The sequence below is a fragment of the Accipiter gentilis genome, chromosome 9, assembly GCF_929443795.1.
Source record: "Accipiter gentilis chromosome 9, bAccGen1.1, whole genome shotgun sequence".
Classification (NCBI taxonomy): Eukaryota; Metazoa; Chordata; class Aves; order Accipitriformes; family Accipitridae; genus Astur; species Astur gentilis.
The window spans coordinates 33,899,521-33,921,707 of record NC_064888.1 but is presented as its reverse complement, the minus strand read 5'-3'; the positions used below and the strand labels follow the sequence as shown (position 1 = coordinate 33,921,707).

General features: G+C 44.9%; 1 protein-coding gene across 17 annotated transcripts in view; it reads right to left on the bottom strand.

Annotated features, from left to right (window-relative positions):
• The window catches only part of TCF7L2 (transcription factor 7 like 2), a 180,468-nt gene extending 175,764 nt beyond the window's left edge, over positions 1-4,704 (bottom strand). For all 17 annotated transcript variants that reach the window (XM_049811128.1, XM_049811131.1, XM_049811142.1 and 14 more), the window contains exons 1-3: positions 4,112-4,704; positions 3,690-3,756; positions 3,353-3,477 (exon numbers count right to left, since the gene is read on the bottom strand). In XM_049811128.1, coding sequence (XP_049667085.1) covers positions 3,353-3,477; positions 3,690-3,756; positions 4,112-4,300 — 381 coding nt within the window. In that variant the 5' untranslated portion in view covers positions 4,301-4,704. The remainder of the gene's footprint in view (positions 1-3,352; positions 3,478-3,689; positions 3,757-4,111) is intronic.
• Between the last annotated feature and the right edge of the window lie 17,483 nt (positions 4,705-22,187).

Genomic DNA, 22,187 nt, shown 5'->3' with positions numbered 1-22,187 from the left:
ACATCTATTCTTAAAAGCAATCCACAGTATTCTATCAAAAGCAAGATTAACATGCAAAAAATCTGACCTTTAAAAATAAAATTATTCCTATCAAGCTTCATAAAGACTTTGCAGTATTTAAGCATTATTCTTGAGATAATATATTATTCATCATAAGCAGATTTTATGATACTTCATAATTCTTCACATTCCTGAAGCAGTAAAGCAGAAATTGCTACCCACGAGTTTGCTCTTGAACAGACAATTACAGGTACGTTTACAAGACACAATAATCCCGCTACACCCCCAAATAAAACAAAAAGAAAAAAATCCAGGAAAAAAAAAAAAACACAACAAAAAAAATAAAACCACACCCACAGACCTTTAAGATTCTACAACAGCAAAAGGAAAGGAAAAGCAATTTTGCTATGTAGCTGCATCACCTTCTTTACCTTGCATGCTCTAAAACTCAACAAATATGGCTTCAGGAAAAACTACATAAATAAAAATAAAATTTGTAATTATGCAGAATCACCGATACCTTTTTAACCTGTATTTAAAAAAAAAAAAAAAAGACAGAAGAAAGATCTAGTTCGTCTGGAATTGAAAGCTGGTACAGCAGAGAACTAGAATCCAGCTAAAAACAGTGTGTGACAGACAACAGCTATCCCGCTGAATCCTTCTAATATTCTGCTCTCAGGCCTAAATAAACAACTTTAATTTTTCCTGGCTATAATTAAGTGGCAGGCAAACAAACAAGCATACGGAATGTGAAAGAATAAGGTTAAGAAGATAGGAGAAGGTTGCTGGAGCCTGGATGTGGAAATAAGAAAACTGCCTATTGAGTGTGGAAATATCCTTTCAGAATCCATCTGATAACACAAGCAGGCCACCTGCTATACCAACAATAAAACAACCTGTAATCTTTTGTACAGTACCTTTAATTCACACAAACCCAACATTCCTATGGAGGCCTTTTGTAACTGGGGGGGGGGGGGGGGGGGGCAAGGGGAGGAAGGATACTTCCAGGCAAGCTAACTGCTGAAGGATCCTGTCTTCACACGCTAAGGGAAAAAGGATCTGTAATAAAGGTAGTAAGGAAAAAATAAAGAACCGTAGCTGTTGCAAGCAAAATGCTTAAAGAAAAAAGCAGCGGAGGTGTGCTTCCTATGAGCCTACACTTGGAACAGCGGAATGCATTTAAGGTAAAAAGGAGAAAGGAAAAAAAAAAAGGAATACAAAGCTTCACAGTTTGTAACAAAGTGATTTGTAACAAAGATTGTTTTGCCATCTGGATCCTGGTGCTTATAGAATTTGGAATTTATCACCATCATCCATATACATGTGGGTGACCGTATTCAAAAGGAAAAATATAATCCATTCAGCCCCTGAATTCTCCTCCCAATCATTACAATTGCAAACTGCAGCTACCCCTATGCTACTGTCCCAGCAATCTCCTCCTGCAAGAAGAGCCTTACAAGCTGCCAAAATAAAACCCCACCACAGCCCTAAATACATGCAACGTCAGAAAACCTCCCTTGCTATCCCCGTCACTCTGCATTTACTAATCTGTGTCTCCTGACGTTTTACTAAGTGAAAACAAGACTGACCCGATGTTTAATATTTTAATGCTTTAAAACACTTGTAGATCTGATACACTGAAGTTGTCCAAGCCCTCAGTCATTAGTACGGTTTCAACATCTACCAAACAGTAGATCTATTATCGTAAATCACTATCTCGTGTTACCACAAGGAAAAAAAAAAAAAAAAAAAAAAAAAAAACGTATAAACACACATGGTGATGGTGGGGACGCTTCAGATTTAGAAACACCCAGAAGAAACAAAACAGCAACGCTAAACCCATCGGTAGGAACACGTAGTATTTTGTAGTCCCAGTGGATTTAGCCGTTTTAGCTAAAAGATTTTTAAAAGCTCTTGAAAAGGAAAGAAAAGGTGACACTTGAGAAAGCTGATGTCAGAGCAGAGCACACCGTGGGTGACGCTACGAGCAGAAAACCAGCTGGGACTACAAACAGACCCACCAGCAGCCCCCAAAGTTTCCTGGGATCTGGGCTAGAACTTGCTCTACCTCCAGGCACAGGCACGCAGACCAGCACACCCCTGCCACTGAACCCGGGGTTAAAAAAAAAAAAAAAAAAAAAAAAAAAGACAGACAAAACCCAAAAACCAAAACCAACCAAAAAGAACAGCAAAAAAACCCCAACAACAACAACAAAAAAAAAAAACCGGACGCTTTCAGCAAATTGTTTTTCTGCCAGCATACTTCCAGGAGGAATTTTGCTCGACTTGTTGGATTATTTTGTTGTTGTTGTTGTTGTGATTAGAGCTAAGCGAGGCGATTTCGGTTTCCGGACTCAGCCCTCCGCTCTGCTCTAACCCTCGGGTGTCCCCCCCACACCTCCCACGCTCCCCCCCACCACCACCACGACCTCCCCCCCCCACCCCCCACCACCACCGCAAGGCACACACGAAGACAGAGCCGCTTCGGGGCTGCTCACCGCGGCACAGCCCAGGTGAGGAGGGGGGACCCCGCCGCCCCCGGGCAGGGGGACCGCGTTCCAGTCCCCCCCTCCGGGCCCAGACCGGGCTCCCCGGCAGGCGTGGGGGGGGGGCGAGGGGGGGGGGGGGCCGCGGCCGCGGACTTCGCCGCGGGGGCCGCCCGCGCTGAGACCGGACACAACTCGCGGCGCCCACGGCCGGGAGGGGTCGTTTGCCCCGCGCGGGGCACAACGTAAATCGCCGTTCCCGCAGGCCGGGGGCGGGCGAGGGCAGGAGAGGGTTAAGGGGGAGGAAAGGGGAGGGGGGAAGCCGGCCCAGCCGCCACGGAGGAGGGCAGGAGGCGACGGATCACCATGGAAAACGAGGAGTTCGGAGGGAGCGGATCCCAGGCTCGGCCGGGAGAAAATAACTCCCCTCCCCAAGGAAGGGGAGAGGGGAGGGAAGGGGGGGGGGGGGGAAGTAACTCCTTGATTATTTTTTTATTTTATTTCCAGTTTTGTTTTAAGTCTGGATTAGGTGTTTGGATGTTGTTCGGGGCTCTTTTTTTCTCCCCAACCCCCCTCAAGGGAGGGCTCCAGAAAACTGCCCGCAAAACTGAAAGTAAAAAAAAAAAAAAAAAAAGAAAGTAAAGGAAAAAAACAAAAACAAAAAAAAGAAAAAGAAATATGGCGAAGTGTAAACAAACCCCCCTCCCGCCGCGGCCCGCGGAGTTTGGAAAGTTTGCGGCGCGGGGGAGGGGGCGGCGGGCCGGGCCGGGCCGGGCCGGGCGAGCGGGGGCAACGGGGAGCGCGGCGGGAGCTGGGGGGGGGAAGGGGGGAGGAAAGGAGTGGGGGGAAAAAAAAAAGGCACTTACCGTTCTCGCCGTCGGAGAGAGCGATCCATTGGGCAGATACGGGCTGCTGAGGTCGGGGATCATTATAAAGGGATAACCCGGGTATGGTGGGCCCTTAAACAACCCTCCATCTTGCCTCTTCGCAGCTAACATGGCGGGGGAGACACGAGCGGGAGCGGGGAAGGAAGGGGGCAACAGGGGGGAAAAGAAGGGAGGGAGGAGGGGGGGGGGGTGGGGGTGGGAAAGGAAAACTTTTTTTAGAAAGTGTCCCAAAAAGAGGAGCCGGGCGCCCGGCGGAGGGGCGGCGGGCGGTGCGGGGCGGGCGGGCGGCGGTGCCGGCCGGGCCCGCCGTACTCACCTTCCTCTAAACTTTCCCGGGATTTATCTCTGAAAGTTTCGGACCTAGGCGGGGGCCGCCGCTCCGCCTGGGAGCGAGCCGGGGGTCGGCGTGGGGCAGTTGGGGGGGGGGGGGGGGTGGTGGTGGTTGGAGTGGGGTTTTTTTTTTTGGGGGGGGGGGGGGGGATGGGAGGAGGGGAGGAATAAAAGGCGAAGAAGAAGGGAAAGGTGCGGGGAGAAGGAGAAACAAACAGAACAAAACAGAAGGCATCGTTACAAGTTGGTGCCGCGGAGGAAAGTTGGGCGCCGGCGGGAGCGGGACCCGGCGCGGCTCCCCCGGCCCCGGCGCCGGCCGCGGCCCCGGCCCCGGCGAGGCAGCGCGGCCCCCGCCCCGCCCGCCCGCCCGCCGCCCCGAAACGGCCCCGCGGGGGGCTTCCCCCGTACCTCCGAGTCTGAGGAGCTGTTTTGATTCGTTTCTGATTCATTGACGAGAGACGACTTGACATCAGCTAAATCCCTCTCCGCCGAGGAGTTCTCGGAGATCTTCTCCTCCTGCTCCCCTTCGTCTTTGAAAGAGATCAGTTCATCGTTGGCGCCCAGGTCGTCCCCTCCACCGCCGTTCAGCTGCGGCATTTTCCTCCTGGCTCACCCCACCAGCAGCAATTTTGCAAAAAGGGGAAGGGGGAAAAAAAAAAGAAGAAAAAAAAAAAAAAAGAGGGGAACGGGGGGGAAAAAGGAAAAAAGAAGAGGGGAGGGGGGGGGAAAGTTTGCACCAAAAAAAGAAGAGTCCAAGGTGAAAGTTTCTTTTTTTTCCCCTTCTCTTTCCTCCTGGGGAGGGGAAAAGAGGGAGGAGGAGGGGAGGGAAATGTCTCTTCTTTGCTCCTTTGCACCAGTGACTTTAGGCTTCTTCCTTTCCTTCTTCGGGATTTTCTCTTTCTTTCTTCCAGGGAGCTGGTCGGCGTGCACTGCGCGCACACGCACTCACACCCGCGCACGCACTCACGAAAAAATTAATAATAATAAAAAATATATAGACCGGGGGGAGGGGGAGGGGGGCGTTGGGGGGGGGGGGGGGGCAAAAAAAAAAAAAAAAAATGCAACAAACAAACCCAAGAAGTCAGCTGTAACGGGGGGGCAGCCGCCGCGGATATTGGGAGCCTGTGCCGCTCGGGTTTGAGTGAGTTGAAGTTGGACTGAGAGCTTTTCAGTTCAAAGGCGGCGCTGATTGACAGATAGAAAAAGGGGGATCGAAATCCGGAGGAACGGAGAAGTCTGGGATCCGGGATTATTGACAGGGAGCGAGAAACACACCAGGCACTTAATGAGATGCAGGAGGGGGCGGGGGCTCCCCGGTGACGTCTGCATAAATAAACAGGTCTGGGGCGCGGGAGGGGGAGGAGGAGGAGGAGGAGGAGGAGGGTGAGGGTGGGGGAAGTAGGAAACTAACAATGATCCTTTTTGGCATGGGAGCGGGAGGGCGAGGGGAGGGGAGCGGGCTGCGGGGGCGCGGGGGGGGGCGCCGTCGGTGGGGGGGGGGGGGCAAAAAAAAAAAAATTAAAAAAAAATTAAAAAATTTGCACTGTAGCCCAGCGCTACAGGACGGGGGGGGGGGAGGGAAGTGAGGGGAAAAGCACCCAAACGAGTGCCCCTGCCTCCGCTCTTGGAAAGCACTAACTTTTACATACTGAGCATTAATAAACATATCAGCTCCATGCAGTCCGGATTCTCCTGAAGGATGTGTGCCCTTATTATTTGTGTACATGTGACTACAGGGCGGTGGGTTGGTGTGGTGGTTTTTTTATTTTTTTTAAACCGTTAACATTTTTCTTGCCACTCGTTGGAGGTAAGAAACTCCAATCATAATAAACACTATAATGTAGTAAAAGCCTTTTTTTAAGCAGCACTTGCTCCTTGCATTTATTATGGTTATAACACGCAGGATGAAAATGTGCGAGATCACTCGCTGAAGATCAGATATTTCCAAATTATAGCAAGGCATAATATTTTTTGGTCCTTGATGTAAAAAAAAAAAAAAAAAAAAAAAAAAAAGAGGAAAAGGAATGTGACTGCTCAGAAGTTAATTAGCATGGCAGGACGGAGAATCAAGGACTCCCAGACTTCAGAAGTGAAAAGTTGCGGTGGCGTAAACATCACGCTGGGGGAAATCAAAGCGAAAGCGGGCCGGTCCCCGCAGGCAGCGGGGGGAGCCGAGGGGTCCGGCCCGGCCCGGCCCGGCCGCGGGGTCCCCGCAGGCTGCGGGGGCAGCGGAGCCGCCCGCCCGGGCGAGGGCTGCTTCGCTCCGGGGCTTGGGAGAGCGTGTGTGTAAAGTGACTTAGCCAGAGCTCTGCCTGCACGGCAACAAAACGGGGAGCGGAATAATGCAGATGCAAGAGGTGGCATCTGTTCCCCGAATATAATGCGGTGAGGGGAAGGGGAAAACAAATTGATCTTCCAGCAGTGACAAATTGTAACAATGGACGAGTCAATTGGAAACTTTAACATGGGCGAGGAACAAAAGGAGGGGAGCGGGGGGGGGGGGGGCTGGGGGGGGGGGGGGGGGATGACAGTAATTTCAATGGGAATTAGTAAATTGCCTAATGGAAATGGTGTTTGAAAGCAAGGGACGGGCTGTACTAAATAATCCAAACATTCCTCCAGAAATCTAACCTGCTGCTCATGCTAAGGGCCATTCAGCACATAGGGTTTCCAAAACAAAGCCAATTTGTCATGCAATATTTAGAGAGTTTGGGGGTTTCAGCTAAACTGTCTTCTATAAAAAGAATAATAAAAATAATAGTACAGAGATCGACAAGGCTAACACGAATTCTCAGGCATTAAAAAGTTCACATAGAAATTTGCATACTAAAGGGAAAGATGCAGACAAAATAGAAATAAAAAAATCGCTGCAACTTACAACTTTAATATTAATCAGTAAAGCAGAAGTAGAGTGAAAGGAAGCATGAAAAGAAGTAAAACAAATGTGTACATTTAATCAGACAGGATTGCATAGGACACAAAGAACAGGGCTAATTAGTCTCAGCAGGTAGGGACTAACCTTCAGACTTCATAAATAAATAAGTCTGTGAACAATGTCTAAGTGGGAATATGGAGACAGAAAAGGGATTATTTCAAGACACCAAGTAAAAAACATGAAGAATGAAATACTTCACTGTTAACTCAATGTACAAATGCATTGAACAGTTTCTTTTTCCACTGGTCTTTTGACTAACTCGCTTTTGACTTTCAGAGATTTCACTAAATAACTGTCTGTGGGCATGCACACCATTTGCCCCTGATTATGTACTTACTGTCTTTGCTAACTAGTGCCTTGCGGAGTGACACCTTAACAAATACTCTCCATTTTTGTTTGCCTTTTGATTTTTAAAATGCCTTTATATCCCAGAACAATATGAGATTAGAAATACAAATGTGACAGACTCCTATTTACTTTGCAGGGCCATGTGTTATAATTTGATCCAAATGAACAAAAACAGTTGCACAGTTTTGTTTTGTTTTTCAAAGATCTTTTTACAATCTGCTGTGGGTGGTTGTTGGGGGTTTTTTTGAAACAAGTACACTTTTGCTCCAGTCCCAATGTAGTTGCTAACTACTTATTAAGCATCATCAAAAGTTGGTGTTCAAGACAGGCCCAGTCCTTGCCCAAAGCTGGTTGCAGATGAAGGGCCTGATCCTGTAGGGCCTCACGCGCGTGAGTAACATTACTGACAGGCTATTCGTGAGGGTGATGACACGCCTGGACTACTCACGCAAGTAAGGTTACTCACAGGAGTAAATGTCGATAGGCGGGAGCTCGGCGTTGCTGGCCCCAGCGCCACGTGGTGGTCCGAGGTACAGAAGTTGGCTCTGGTGGCCTCAGGCTGGGAGGCCGAGGGGCCGTGCCCCAGCTGTGGAAGGCGTTACCCCTGCGCCTTTGCGCAGCTGGAATTTTGCCACCACAATGGGCTCAGAGGAGCCCCACGAAGGGCTAGGGAACTGCTTTCTAGCTCTCACGGCGGCATCAAGTTCTTCCTATTGCAAACTTCCAGGGTTTTGTTTTCAAACTGCAGCTCATAGCTAGCTCGGTTTTGAAGTCTAAGTATTGCCAATGATTACTAAACCGACATGGTTTAATTAAGGCAGTACAAGTCACTTAGAATAGCTTATGCGTCTTATTTGTATCATTTTCCTTTATGTAACAGTTCTCGTTTTGCTCAGGGAAGTGAGACCTCTCCAGGGGTCGATAGCACCTCTTGAGTGGCAAGTTCTCAGCTGGTACCTTAGATTAAAAAAAAGTATAGTGTTTAACAATGAAAGAAACACAAATTCAAAAAAAAAAAAAAAGTCAAGCCGATCCACCGTACGAAGCAGAATTTATTGTTTGGATACCCCATTTTAAGTAACAGCTGGTGAGACAAAGCCAGGTGCTCCAAGTTCAGTCTTCAAGAGATGTTGGCTTTCTTGTCAAAGCTGACCTCTAGCACAGTTGAAGAAGTGGAAATGCCTGTCTCCAAGCTTTTGTAACTCCCGCAACTTGGTACGATATACCAAATGCGGAGCAATGGGGTTTGATTACTGACAATGGTGTCCCCGTTTCACACTTTGGCACGACAGTTCCGTCCCAAGAACCCTGCAGAGTCTCATGAACGGCAATGGCGAAAAAGCACGTGAGGTTTGCCTGCCAGTTTACATTGCATTGAACTGGAGAGGGAAGAGGTTGACCAAGGGCAGCCAAGGAAATTTATTGTTTTATGAAAAATGCTTTGGAATCTTTACCGTCTCACTGGAGGCCCAAGTCTGTATTGGAGAAATATGGTCTGCTAACTGCCAGCTGGATCTCCTGGCTAATGTTTACATATCTGGGGTGAGTCATCCATTTTCATGGTCTTCTCCAAAAGGTCCCAATGTAGGTTGCAATGTGTAAAATTCAAGTTATTTATTTTGGAAAGATAAAAGGACTTTGGTTGACCAGGCTGGGATTTGAGTCTACAGCTCAAAGGAGTCCGTATGTTTACAAATAATCTTGGATCATTAAATCTGCTCTGAATGTCAAAAAAGATTTCAATATTGAAAAGGTTCCAATGACACGAAGCAAACACATCTGCCCAGTGCCTTACCAGTACTGGCTCTTCCAGAGTTAGCAAAGAGGGGGATTTTTTTTCTAGGGCAGACAAGATCACAGCATGAAAACACGGAAACCGTGGCTCCCTTCTGCAGTCATTTGCATTGACCGAAACAAGCGCACGTGAAAATTCAAGAAAGCTCTCAAATGGGAAAATATCAACAAACAACCAGATCGTGGTGCTACTGCTAGATTTCTTTGTGCCTTTAGATTTCGCACATACTGGCCAGGTTACAATGTGTTATTTGAACATTAGGTGTGGGCTTTCTATCCGCAGTTGATGGAGAAACATTAGAAAATTAGGTACCAAAAAACCTCACACATTGTTTGTTTTCAACCTTGTAACACAGCCTAATGTCTCTCAATCTGTGCTCTGCTTCCCAAGTCGTGGCTATGGCTCAGTGGGAACATACCTCTGTTCTAGCGCCTAAACCACAGCTCTACCTCTTGCTTTTGTTAGAGATAATTCTGTCTAATAATAAAATGGTTAATGGGGAGAAATATGCATTCATGCAGGGATTATTCACACTTTATCATGAGGTGATATCAAGCACTATAGGAGTGAATGACAAGAAATAGGCTTCTGAAATACAGAACCCTCCATAAATATACCATTTTTATTGACAACATGTCTTTTAACCCTAATAGTAATGGAAGAAATCCAATAAATGAAACATTTACTGCATAACTTGCCTTATTTTTGGGTGGTGTCTGATTCGTTTCTAGCTGTCTCTAGAAGATGTTTTTAGCCTAATTTGCTCCCTAGAAATTTCACTCACTAGAGTTATACATCTATGACGTTTTATTGCCTGAAGCCAAGTCTGAATAAGAACTTTCTTAAGATATACTTATCCTAATGTCAGTCTACAAGAACTGGGCTGCTTTAGTTTGATTTATTTGTGCAACACAGATATATGTGCACCTATATAGCTGGCCATTGCCTCAGACTGGATCTAATATTCGAAACAGAAACAAATAAATAAAACCAGCAAGTTTAGCCATGTTTAGTTATAAATAGACACTCTTAGGGTAATCATGCTTAGATTTGTATTTATACGTCTCTGTTTTCCAAACCAACCAAAACAGTAGTCCATTACATTTACAAAATACTCTCATTTCGCAGGAGAGGACTTGAGTGTAGATGTCTGTATGTACATGCTCACAGGCAAACATCAAACACTAGCCAGATGCAGTATGCTTCTACTATCTAAGAAATACAAGATGGCATTAAGGAGCTGGAGCACAGAGGTCACTGGCTGAGATTGCAGACCACTGCCTGGCTGCTTCCCTGGGCTCTTCTACCTGTTGCTTTTGGCACCCACTTGGGCAGTCAGTGCTTCGGAGTAAGGGCCCTCTTTTTGCTCGGTGGTTTTGCTGGGATACTGGCCCCTAAACAGAGTTTGTGGACGGTATGGTGATATAGATAATAAAATGGTAATAATTTGGCTTGCACTAATGCAGCGTCAGTGAGGGTGGTCTTGTAGGTGAGCTGTAGCTGAGAGCAGATGGTGGTAAGCAACGAACCTAGCAAGCTTTAAGCTGCGAGCATGCCCTCAGCCAGAAGTGACTGCCCTTTCAACTGACACACAGTAATTAGCTGCGTATGCATTTGTAGTCTGTTGCAATATGAGGTAAAAGGGATTAGTTTTGCAATGGTCTAGGAACATGAACATGCGCCAGCTGCATTCCAGCTGTAGGGGTTCTGGCTGATGGATGGCAATAGTCAGCACAGGGGTAGTAACTTCTTAAAACAATCAAGTTTAACAACATAGGATTATCTGATCCTACCATACGATCACAGAACCACTTATGTTGGAAGGGACGTGAAGACGTCTCTAGTCCAGCCTCCTGCTCAAAGCAGGTTTAGCTCTGAATTCAGACCCGTTTGGTTAGGGTTTTGTCCAGTCAGGTTTCAAAAAACTCCAAGGACAGAGATGAGACAACTAGGAGTTAGGACTTTGCATTTGTTCTTGCTGAATTTCATAACGTTCCTGTTGGCCCATTCCTCCAGCCTCTCTAAGTCCCTTTGGATGGAGGCCCTGCCACTGCGCATGTCAACTCGTCTTTCCAATCTGGTGTCACCTGCAAACGTGATGAGACCTCCTCCAGGTCATTGACGCAAATGTTAAAGAGGGCAGGTCCCAGGACAGGCCCCTTTAGTGCTCCACCTGCCACTGACAGCCAGGGGTTCGACCTATTAACCGCTATCCACTGGGCTTGGTCATCCAAAGTCTTTTACACATCTAGTTGTCTACCCACTCAGGCTGTAATGTCCTAACTTGGATGCTAAGGTCTGCTGTGCCTGAAGCCTCAGGTTTGTGCTCCGCTGCTAGTCGTCTTCACTCCCGTCAGGATCGCGAGCTCCTTGTAGTCACTACAGCCAAGGCTGCTGTTGATTATCACATCCCTGTCCAAGTCTTCCTTGTTTGTGAGTAGCAGGTCCAGGAGACCATCACCCACCCTTTGGTCATACACCATCTGTGTTAAAAAATATTCCTCAACACACCCCGGAGGCCTTCTGAACCTGTTGCGTCCCACTGTCTTGTCCTTCCAGCTGAAGTCAGGGAGGTCAAATTCTCCCAGTAGCACCATGGACTGTGATCTGCAGACTCCTAATTGTTTAAAGACTTGATTGACTTCATCACCCTAATCGGGTGATCTGTAACAAGCCCATCACAGTGTTACTCTTACTGGCTTGTCCTCTGATCTCGACCCACAAGCTCCCAACCAGCCTGTCTTCCATTCCCATATGTTCGTGCTGCTCCTTCATACAGAAGATACACCTCCTGCTTTTCTTCCCTACCTGTCTTTCCTAAAGAGCTTATATCTGTCTGTCACAGGCCTCCGATCACAGGAGTGATCCCACCACACCCCACCTGAGCTATGCTCACACCACAAGCAAGTCAGTGCATTCCCTCGTGCCTCAGTTTTTCTCCGAATCAATCCAGTTAGGTTTCATGCTCTTCAGTGCACCGCTGTTTCTCGCCCCCTGTTTTTCTGTCCCAAATACCTCAGATTGTCAGAGCAGCCGATGGTCACCATCATAAGGCAGTCAGTAAGGGTGACAATGGAGGCTGACGAAGAGAACATCATTTTGGGCTAAGACAGGATATTTTAATTTAGGCTGGGAAGTGAATGAGCACTGTGTTTCCTGCAAGGCCAGAGTTAAACACCCAGCTCAGACCCCAGCCAGGTCTGCAGCCACACTTCCACAAGAAATGCACTCCTCCCGGGAGTAACCAAAGGCTCGGACACAGATTTTCATCTTACAGAAAACTACAGGAACATTGTGGAAGCAGTTGTTACCAGTATTTGCACAGAGCCACCACTATGCCACTGCATGTGCAAATTAGCTCCTGGCACTGAAAGTTTACAACCGTATTAATTAGTAGTTGATCTATTAAAGCATAAGCAAAGTAAAAGGACTCTTAGGAAAATCCTTCTTAACTTCTCCTTGAAAGTATTTTAAGAGCTTGACCAGGCCATTTATAATAGACATTTACTGTATTTTACTATTTCCTAGCGAATCATCTTCTGATTAATAATTCTGCTTTAAAGGTTGTTTTGGTCTTTCCTTTTCTTCCTCCAGCTCCTGAAGCGTAAGTCTTCCTTTTTTTCCCTTCTCATTTGGCAAAGGCCTCCCAACTACATCAAGCAGTTTCAAGTCAGCCAAGGAGATAGACAGAGTCCTGCTGGAGCAGAGCAGTCTCTCTCTCTCTTTGTAAAATATGCTGCCATTTATCAACAGACAGAGGTTTTTCTTGCAATAAGGAATCTGAGCTAGCGCATACCAAAAGAGTGGCACTGGAGACTTTGTGGTCGGCTGTTGTTTCAGGCACATGCAGTCTTTACATAGCCTGAGGGCATAAATAAGCAGACAGGAGGGAATGGACAGACCTTCCTACAGTACAATTAGGTGACAATGAGCTATCCAAAACAATCAGGATAGCAGTAACATCAAGTGCTCTCCCTAGTCTCAGGAGTGCTCCCAAGATTTATTGCATCAGAGGCTCTGTCTGCTGCTGGTGCCTCTAGATAATGTCTCTGGAGAGGCACACTTGGCAGGCGCACGGGAACAGGGTCCTTTCTGGGAAACTTATTGCAGCCTGAAGTATTGCAATTAGCTCCGGCAGAGCTGACGTCTGAGCTCCTGGTCCTTACTTAACTCAGGATCCCTAGAAACGTGAAACAGAAGAGATGGACCTGCAAGCACTACAGGGAGGCATGTGTAGGGGGGATAATATACAGGAGTCATTGCAAACATCCTTCGTCTACTAGACTGGGAAAAGAAGAGGCAATAGGTCTCAGGACACTTCTGCTCTGGTTCTTCAAGCCAGTCTTTCTTGACTTACTTTCTTCTTCAGAAAGCGTGCCTCTGCGAAAGGGAAGCCAGGGAGCTGCTCTCGTCCTCTTCCACCTGGGCTCTCTGGATCTATTAGCTCCTTTCAAGGACCCTAATCCTACAGAGCTCTGCTTTGCAGCTGAGAGCTTCCTGGCCCTGACCAGAAAGGAGGTTGCAATTTCAAACCAAAAGGCAAATAGAAGATCGTGATCAGCACCTGTCTCATAGAAAATGCACCAGTGTTTGGATTTCAAGGCATTTGGTAGATGCAAAACTCCATGATTTTTCTTTCTAATTAGGGAGGCACAAAGGGCAAGGGTGGGTCCTGCATTCACAAGAAGAAACACAGTGTATTTTTTTTGTCTGCTGTTTTACCTGAGGCACAGGTCTATCATACACACCCGCTCCATTCACCCTTTTAACAACAACTTATGGTTGTACAAGAACCACTGTAATTCTTCAGGCACAGCACCCTTAGGACATCTCCTGCATCTGTGGGAAGACATAATCTGGCATTCAAGGCATTGTGGTAGAATTGGCATCTCCACTGCTTGCCTGAGGCACCATCTTCTCTCTCTGCCTTGCCAGCCTCCTTAGCTTAGCCTCCTCAAAGGCAGGGACTTGAGGCAGTAATTTTGCTAAAGAGGGCTGCAGAAGAAAGCAGAGATCACATAAATCAGAGTAACAGTGGTCTCCAGATTCCTTTGGCGGCCCAGACTGAAGAATTCTGTCTACAGAGAACCTGGGAGAACTGTGCACAGTTATCAATATACACGGATCCTCCGGCTCGTTCTCTTTGTCCCTCTGACCTAAAGCAATCTATGTCCAGGCAGGAGTGGAGAGCATAGCTAAAATAGTACATGCAGCCCATTTTGCATACATTCCTGTGGCACTAGAGCTACATGATTTATGACTGAAACATTGACTGTTACAGTACGGGACAATTACAGGAAAGTTGGTAAGGCAGCAGTGTACTGTCTTGTAGGAATATGAAATTCCTTCCTTCCTCCTGATTTCAGACCTGAAAAGTGGTGAACTCCTACCGCTCCCTTTGGGAGGGTAACGAAAAGCTCACAGAATCAGACCTCAAGATGTTCCTGCCTGGTCAAATAAGTGCTGTCATCAATGACCATCTACAGCCACCTCAGGACAGGCAGGGAGCTTCTGCCGTGCCTCAGGTACTCGACATGCCCAGGAATCCCGTTCCACCAATTAGGTCATGTGTGCGTGAATCTGTTACCAAAATCCATGAGGTTCTTTCTGTGCACAAAGCTAGATGTTTATATTTGAAAATGCACATAATACGCTCTTTTGGCAAGGACTGTCTATTTTTGCTAAGCGTATGTACAATGTTTAGCAGAAAATAGCAATGTTAGTTTTGATTTAACAGAATTTTTTTTTTACAAATGTGTGGTTTTTTCTGTAAGCAGATGTTATTTGGATCTAAGCACTACTTTAATACAAATAAATAAAAGTAAGATTTTTAGGAGACTATTATGATCCTCAGCTCTGAGGTCCTGTATTACAGAGGTCATTGAATTTCAACAAGTGGTTTCTGCCTCGAGTCTGTCACTTCTAGCTGAGCTACAATATTTCATTTAGAAAGACATCTGGCCTGGTTTTAAAGACTTCAAGTCAGAAACCCCCTTCCCACTGTAGGCAAGTTTTGTTCCAGCAGTTGTTCATTACCCTCTCCGGGGAGAAAAAAAAAATAAATAAAAGCACCACAATTCTATTTCAAACTCATCTCCCTCTAGTTCCAACCAAATAATATTATAAAAGAATATCATCTTGTATTGCCCTTTCATCACCAGCAGCTCTTCCACTCCTTTTCCTGCAGTTCTGTTGTCCATGACTGAACAGGTCCTCACATCTTCAGGTTCACCTCCCTGGCATCAGCAGGACAGGACGGGCAGAGGGCTCTGCTTATATTTTGCAGATTGCCCGATAAGGCAGTGAAAACAGAGTAATTTGAAGATCACCTGCAACAGTACCACGTCAGAGAATATTTTGCCTCGCCTGGCTTCAAGCTGGCCATCTGCTTGTCCTGTATAGTTAATAGAGGCCCAAAGAGTGACTCATCCCAGCCAGCTGAAACATCTCCACTGTGCCATGGCTCACCTCGCCACCCCACCTGGCTGCTCCACTGACTGCAGCCCGTGCCTAAAGGACTGCCGTAGACTACACACCAAAGTTTTACATCCCTAAGAGCTGAACTCCGCTTTTAATGAAGTTACTTTCTAGAAGGAAAAAACTACTAGCTGACAACAGAAAGTGTCTTTGTATGCCCTAAATTTGTTGTCTGGAGTATTAAGCCAGTTCACAGCACACTCCTGTTTGCATTCCCTAGTTCAAGTCTTGACCATAAAGACCATAAAGGATAGGCATTTCCATTTTTTAATAAAGAAAGCCCAGAGACTCTGAGAGACAGACATCCAGGAATTGTGGTTTTAAGAGAAATGCCAAGATTGTGACATTGGGGATACAGGCTCTGGCACCAACTTTAACTGAAGAGAATAGGTGATATTCTAGTTAACTTTGACCAGAAGTCTTAAAAGTTTCTGTACAATCCTTCTGGATTTGTTTATCTTAACAACACAGAGTGCCCTTGTTTTGTTTTACTTTCTAAAAGATTTATTATGCTTGTTTTTCATCAGAGAGATATGTGAAGTTTAACTTTCCCTAGATTTGTTGGCTGACAATCTCACCTCTTTCATCTTGGCTTCTTGGAGAACAGTGGCTCACCTCATCATACTGTAACATTTGTAACCATAGATCAACTTCAGCGGAATATGACAGGAGATTGAGAGATCAACAATATTTACGTCATCCAACTTAATGACTATATGAGAGGTCCAAATTGGCACCCAGTGGAGGGAAGGTTCATGGGGAGAGGGCAGTGCGGGTGTCAGAGAGCAAAGAGCCTGTGCAGGGAAGGTGCACAGAAAGCAGTCTGTCCGAGTCCCACTGCTCACAACGCTACTTGTTCAGTTTTGTTAATGCCGTTGTCGCACAGAGATTATACTGTGAACCCCTTCTCCCACCCACAAATATCAAATCCTTTTCCTTTTCCAGCTGAGATCACATCATCTCTCTTGCAGTCAGGCACTGGAAGAATTATGTTAGGGAAAAAAAATGCACATATTGTTGACTGCCTTTAGCTTTTCTTTTAATTTTATCTTACTCTCATCAGCTGCATTCCTCAAAAATGGAAATAAACACATTCAGACCCACCATCCTCTTGTAAACTACCAGTGGTCTACTATGCAGAGTTTGGGAATCTCTGTGCTGGAGTTCATCTTGGAGTCTGTAGCAGTTTGACCTGAGGATTGTAAAAGATTTATTTTTTACAAAAGCTTAACTAGAATGTCCCAATTTACTCCAGATTGCCAGTGCAGGCGAGGAAGTGATACTTAGGCTGTTGTAACACACACTTCAGCAAGACCAGCTAGTACATCGTAAAGCACCACTTGCCTTATCTGCGCTGGAACAAGTCGCTCTGAATGCACTAACTATTCTAACAAAAATAGTCCAGACTTATCTCAGAATGCGCAGGGGGAACTCTCACACATTGTGATGGAAGGGCACGGGCTGAAACTTTGACAATGATTTAATCTCAGCCACACATTTCACAAGGTTATAGTTTAGGAGCAAATAAGCAAAACCAGATGATTTTAACAGTTCCATGAAAAGTAGCTTCCCAATTTGTTCAACTTCTGATCTTCACTTAATGGGCTGTCCTGCTTTTTTTTTTTTTAACACTCCAGTGGCAGTGTAGTCTGCTGTGAAAGATAAGACCTATACTAGCAATGAAAACGAGCGGCAAAGAAATAGCTTTGACTACAATTTTTAAGTCTTCTTCATATATCACAAACAAGCACCACAAAAAAATAAAAGAAACCCACAACATCTTGAATGCAGTGATTTTTATATCATCCAGAGAACAGGAGAAAAGCCTGATTACAGTTTAAAAAGTCTTGGTACTACTGAAAATACAGCAGAAGGTTCCTCGTGAAGCCACACTGGAGGCACAGGCTCGGTGGCTTCATTTGCAAGAAGCCTTCAAATCTCTGTAGATCTCTGTGCCCACTGCTCACACTGAGATCTACTGCTGCCCAAGAAGAGCGAAGGTTAACAGTGCGTATGGAAATACGGTGTCCCAGGCAGTTTCTGTCTATGGGGGTGTTCCTGGGAAGATAACAATCCTCCCTGTCCCTTCACTAGCACCTTTGTAAAGTGGAGGTATTGCTGGTCTAATGGGTGAGGGGTTTGCTGTTTAATTAATTTGTAAGGTCTTAGAAAATGTTTTCAGTCTGTGACCTACAAACTCCTGCTACCTTTACCAATAAAAGGTTAAGGAAAACCGGTTTGCCCATGCTATGTAGCAATCTCTGCATATGGAAATTCTAAAGGGGGCCATACTTTTCATAGGAAATTTGTAGGGGTCCACAAATCAAAAAAGACTGGGAAAAAAGTGGCTTAGATCTCATCTGTTCAGATGAAAGGAACTGCTGAAGACTGAAGTGTAGGTATATATTAATATATCATGATATTGCAACTAAAGAGCATTATACAGCAGCACAATGTTATGAAATAGTTCTATCTATTTAGTCTCATAGGCATATAGCAATAAAAACGTGAGAAATTAAGCCAGACTGGGCTGTTTACTTTCAGCTCTTGATTTCTGAAAAATGCTTTATTTGCAATAGGTGGTTGTTAATCTTTCTAACAATTACATCCTTGGAATTTTTAATCAGAGTTGGAAAACAGCTCCACACACAGACTTGACTTAAGAGTAATAGCTGTGTATGATGGAGAAAGCACTGAAGTCATGTAGGGCATCTTAATATGAATACATGTATTAGAAAATATTGCATAGATGTAATGTGGCCCCCAAGTGTAAAACTCACACAAACACTCTCCTCCTCCCTCCCTCCCGCTCTCTCTCTCACTTATAGTCTCTCCCCACATTTGCTAAAACTAAAATTAGATCTGCTTGTTGCTAGACCTATATGAAAGAAAAAAAATTTAAAAATTGTGAGGTCTAGCACAAGAGAATTAGCGCATTTGGGGGGAGGGAAATAATAAGATTTTTTTATATCAGCAAAAAATATTGGAGGTAGATATCTGTGCAGTTGCTGAGCTTTTGTGTTCTGGGGCTAGGAGACTTGAATATTATTAAGGGATCAGTCGCAAAGTGCATCAATCTGGCATGTACTAGAGCCAGATATCTATTTGCCAGGAACTGAAAAAAAAAAAAAAAAATCTCAGCAGGCTCACAGTTGAAGAATGGTGGACATCGCTTTGATTCAAGAAAGCCCTGGCACAGATACCTTCCTGGATATGGATAACATAATGGACTTTGGGGAACATATTAAGTCACCCCCCCGTGACTTTGTAGCAGCTCTGGATGTGAATTATACAACTCTGGATTGATATGTTAAGGACTTAACAATTTCTGTCTGCAGCATTTCCAACCTCTGAGTAAAGTGTTGGGTTACTTTTTTTTTGCTTTTGGTTTGATGGCCAATTGTGCTATGCTATGTAGTTCTTTTTTAAAAGCCTGCAAATAAAAGAAAGTATAAATTAAAAAGAGGGTGGGGAGAGTGACTGTGAGTGAGCGTGTGTGATGCACTGCATTTAATGTTCCTCTAGAACAAAGTCACACTTGAAGGCCTGGCTTCTTTATTTATACTGTTTGTTTATAAGATCCAGGAATGCTTGTTTTCAGCATGGAATAATTTTTGCAGTGGCTTCAAATGAAAATATGTATTCACTAAAAACAGAACATCGTCTGGGAGCTCACCACTGCATTGGGAGGCCCATTCAGACTCACAGCAACCCAGCACCCAAGAGCTCGTTCGAGATTCACAAGGGGCGAACTGCTTGATTGGCTCTGCTCTGACTGAGTTTGGGGTGGTTTTTCTGGAATTCAGCTGAAAAATACAGGTGTATGCAACAAATATGTTGTCTTTTTAATACCTGACATCAGCTGGGTACTGATGCTGTGGCAGGTGTTGGCAGTTAGGGTGAGTGAAGACATTTGAGACTTTTCCTGGCCCTATTTGGTCTTAGTATCAGATTTTTTTTCTTGATGACAGGACTTGGATTTGATAAGTTGAGTTTGATCACGTGTGTTCGTAGTGAACATTGCATCTTTATTTCCTTATAAAACCAAAGTGCTTTTATTCTTACCGAGTGTGATGTGCACAAGGCAATGGAAGGCCATGTTACTTTCTGTAGTATCTTTTGTAGAAAATAATTTCAACAACAGATAAAGAAAATAGAATAAATAAAGAAGGATTACAGGCTCCACATGCTGCGTACAATGGCGATAACTTCTTTATATTGCTCTGTGGATACTTTGCCTTCTACCCTGACTTCATGGGCCATTATTTTCATCCCATGCAGACCATCTCTTAGTCATAATTGCGTAACGTATGAAAAATACATTATTTGCTTATGTGACAAAGTAGTGTTAGTAAAATATTGATATATTTTAAACTTGAACCCTTTGTCCTCTTTGCATCTAACAAAGAACCAGGCTGCCTGTAGGAGCGTTGGGAAGTGAAGGCTTGGAGTTGGCATAACTTGACAGGACATCTCCGAAACAGAACATCCACTCATGCCTCACAGACCACCAGGTTTCAGAAGCTGTGTTTTTATAGCAATAGCCAAAAGCCCCTCTCTTTACAGATGACTTTTAAAAAGAGATGACTGAGATCCTGGGGAATGTACACGGAGATATTGAGGTGATGATAGGAGCTTCTGCTGGAAGAGCAATGGTTCAAAGAATGGCTTATTTTTTTGGAGGGAAAGAAGTAGGACTGGAATTAGGGGTGAGAGAGCGTAGGAGAAGAAATCTTGCCATTTTACATTTTAAGCTGCTCAGCTTCCAGACAGGTGTGATTTACCTGTGATAATTTCCCATCAGCATCATGGAAAGACTAGTATGATGCGCAAGACAATAATTAAGAGATTTGTTCTGCATGATTGCACATGTATCAGTAAAGGACTCAAAATGCTATCATGGCCAACTGTAGTTCTAACACACAGCCTGTGAGCACTGGGACTGTGCTCGCAAAAGCACTGGACAAGCAACTTCCATCACTCACCCCTGGCTGCCATTGTTGGCTGAAAAATTCAGAGAACATTTCTTTTTAAAGCAGTCTCTCGCCTTCCGTCACTCTACCTGCCCTCCCTTCTGAAACGCCTGGTCCATGGGGATGCAATCATCAGGAGGGATATAATGGTCTTTCATGAGAATTCTTTAAGGTTTTCAGAACTAATACCCATAATTTACATGAAGAAAAAAAAGGACTATAATGGATGCTTATAAATTCAGTCAGGAATGAGGAAATCTGTTAGCAGCTGAAAGTAACTACCTGGCATTTTAAAAAGCAGCAGTTTTCTATCTTGTTCTGTCACAGGGTCACTGAAAGTCAGAATCTGAAAGATCTTATCCAAGTAGATTTTCCCCAGCATCCTGGAGCCGCGTGGGCTGAGAGGGATGGTTAGCGAGTCAGATAATCCTGCCCTCCACACATTATGCAGCCAGGGAGAAGGGCAAGCGTTCCAGCGGGAGGGACACTGTCAGGCAGCCTTTGCGGAGGTGGCTTTTCTGGTAATAAGAATGAATCGGAGAATAAAGTGCGGCACCTGTGATAATGAGTCTTTTAAACCATTATGTCTAAACATTCTTCTCAGCCTTCTAAAAACATAACATTTTGGTTTAAGCCAAACAACGCCATTCTGCACAATATGTCTGAGGAAGAAAGCCACGTATTCTTCTTGCATTTGTCTTTTTTTTTTCTCTTTTTGGCACTTAATTCGATTTTTTATTTGATTTAAGAACATGTTATGAAAGGGCCAATCGTTACAATAAAGGAACAAATCCTGCAAACCTTCACATGTGTGATTTTAATAGGTGTAGATATGTGAATAAGGATTAGTAACACTCAGCCCTTGCTTAGCATTAGCGAGTGGGCTCAAGTTATGTTCTTGCTGTGAATTGGCAATGAGACGCAAAGCCTTTCGCCTCTAGGGCTGTGGTTCAAATGCAGCCTGGGTCATTGGTGGCTCTACACAAAACGAGGGGGCTGTTTCAGTCCAATTTCACCCTCTCCCTGTTAAAAGACAGCAGAGAATTCAAGGTCAGAGTGATCTCAGAGTCTCTCATCTTATTATGAATTGCTATTTTTGACTTACTATGCTATACTATAGAGCCTGGAGACTTCTGCCAAGCGTGGGGCCCGTTGCACTAGTTACTGTGAAAACACATGCAGCTCCCCTTATTTACAAACACGAGACAGGGCAGGCGCTGGAAGACGGAGACAGGCACAAGGCAATGAAGCGACTTGCCCAGAGGACGGTAGCAATGCCCAGGGCAGAGCCCACCTTTCCTCACAACCAGACCACACCGATTCCTTCTTCACCGGCAGCCGCGGGTAAAACGGTGACGGGAAGCGTGTCCTTGGACATTCGCTTTCCGGCAGGTAGCCTGCCTGCCTGTCAACCTAGCAGTTTTGTGGTATTTTTTTAGTAAGGTGGGGATAATATAAAACAAAGTGTATGACAGATGAAATGCATTAGCCCCAACAATATTAATGGATGATAATGTATACGGTAGATCATTTTATCACACCATTTACATGTAAGTTTGTTTGGTGTATTATCTTTGACACAGTGGAAGATTCGTAGATCAAGAGAATTGGTGTAACCCAATTTCATATGTTTTGTTGGATCTCCGAACAAAAGTGGATGCATTTTGAGTATACATTAAGCAAGTGCTGCATGAAGAACTTCCTTACGACACCTGGCACCTACTTTTATGGCTTATTTTGTCAGATTGTTTCTTCTATTCAAAGATTAATTTTCCCACTTGCTGAATTTGTTAAATCTTTGAACATTTCAGCCAACGAAAAGGTTTTCAGATCTGAGTTTTCTCAGGATTAAACACTTCTGTAGCAGAAAAAACACTACTCGGTCAATACAGACAGACTTGTTTGAAATCTAGCATTTGCTAAACAAAAAAGGTTAAACTTTTTATAAAGAAAAGT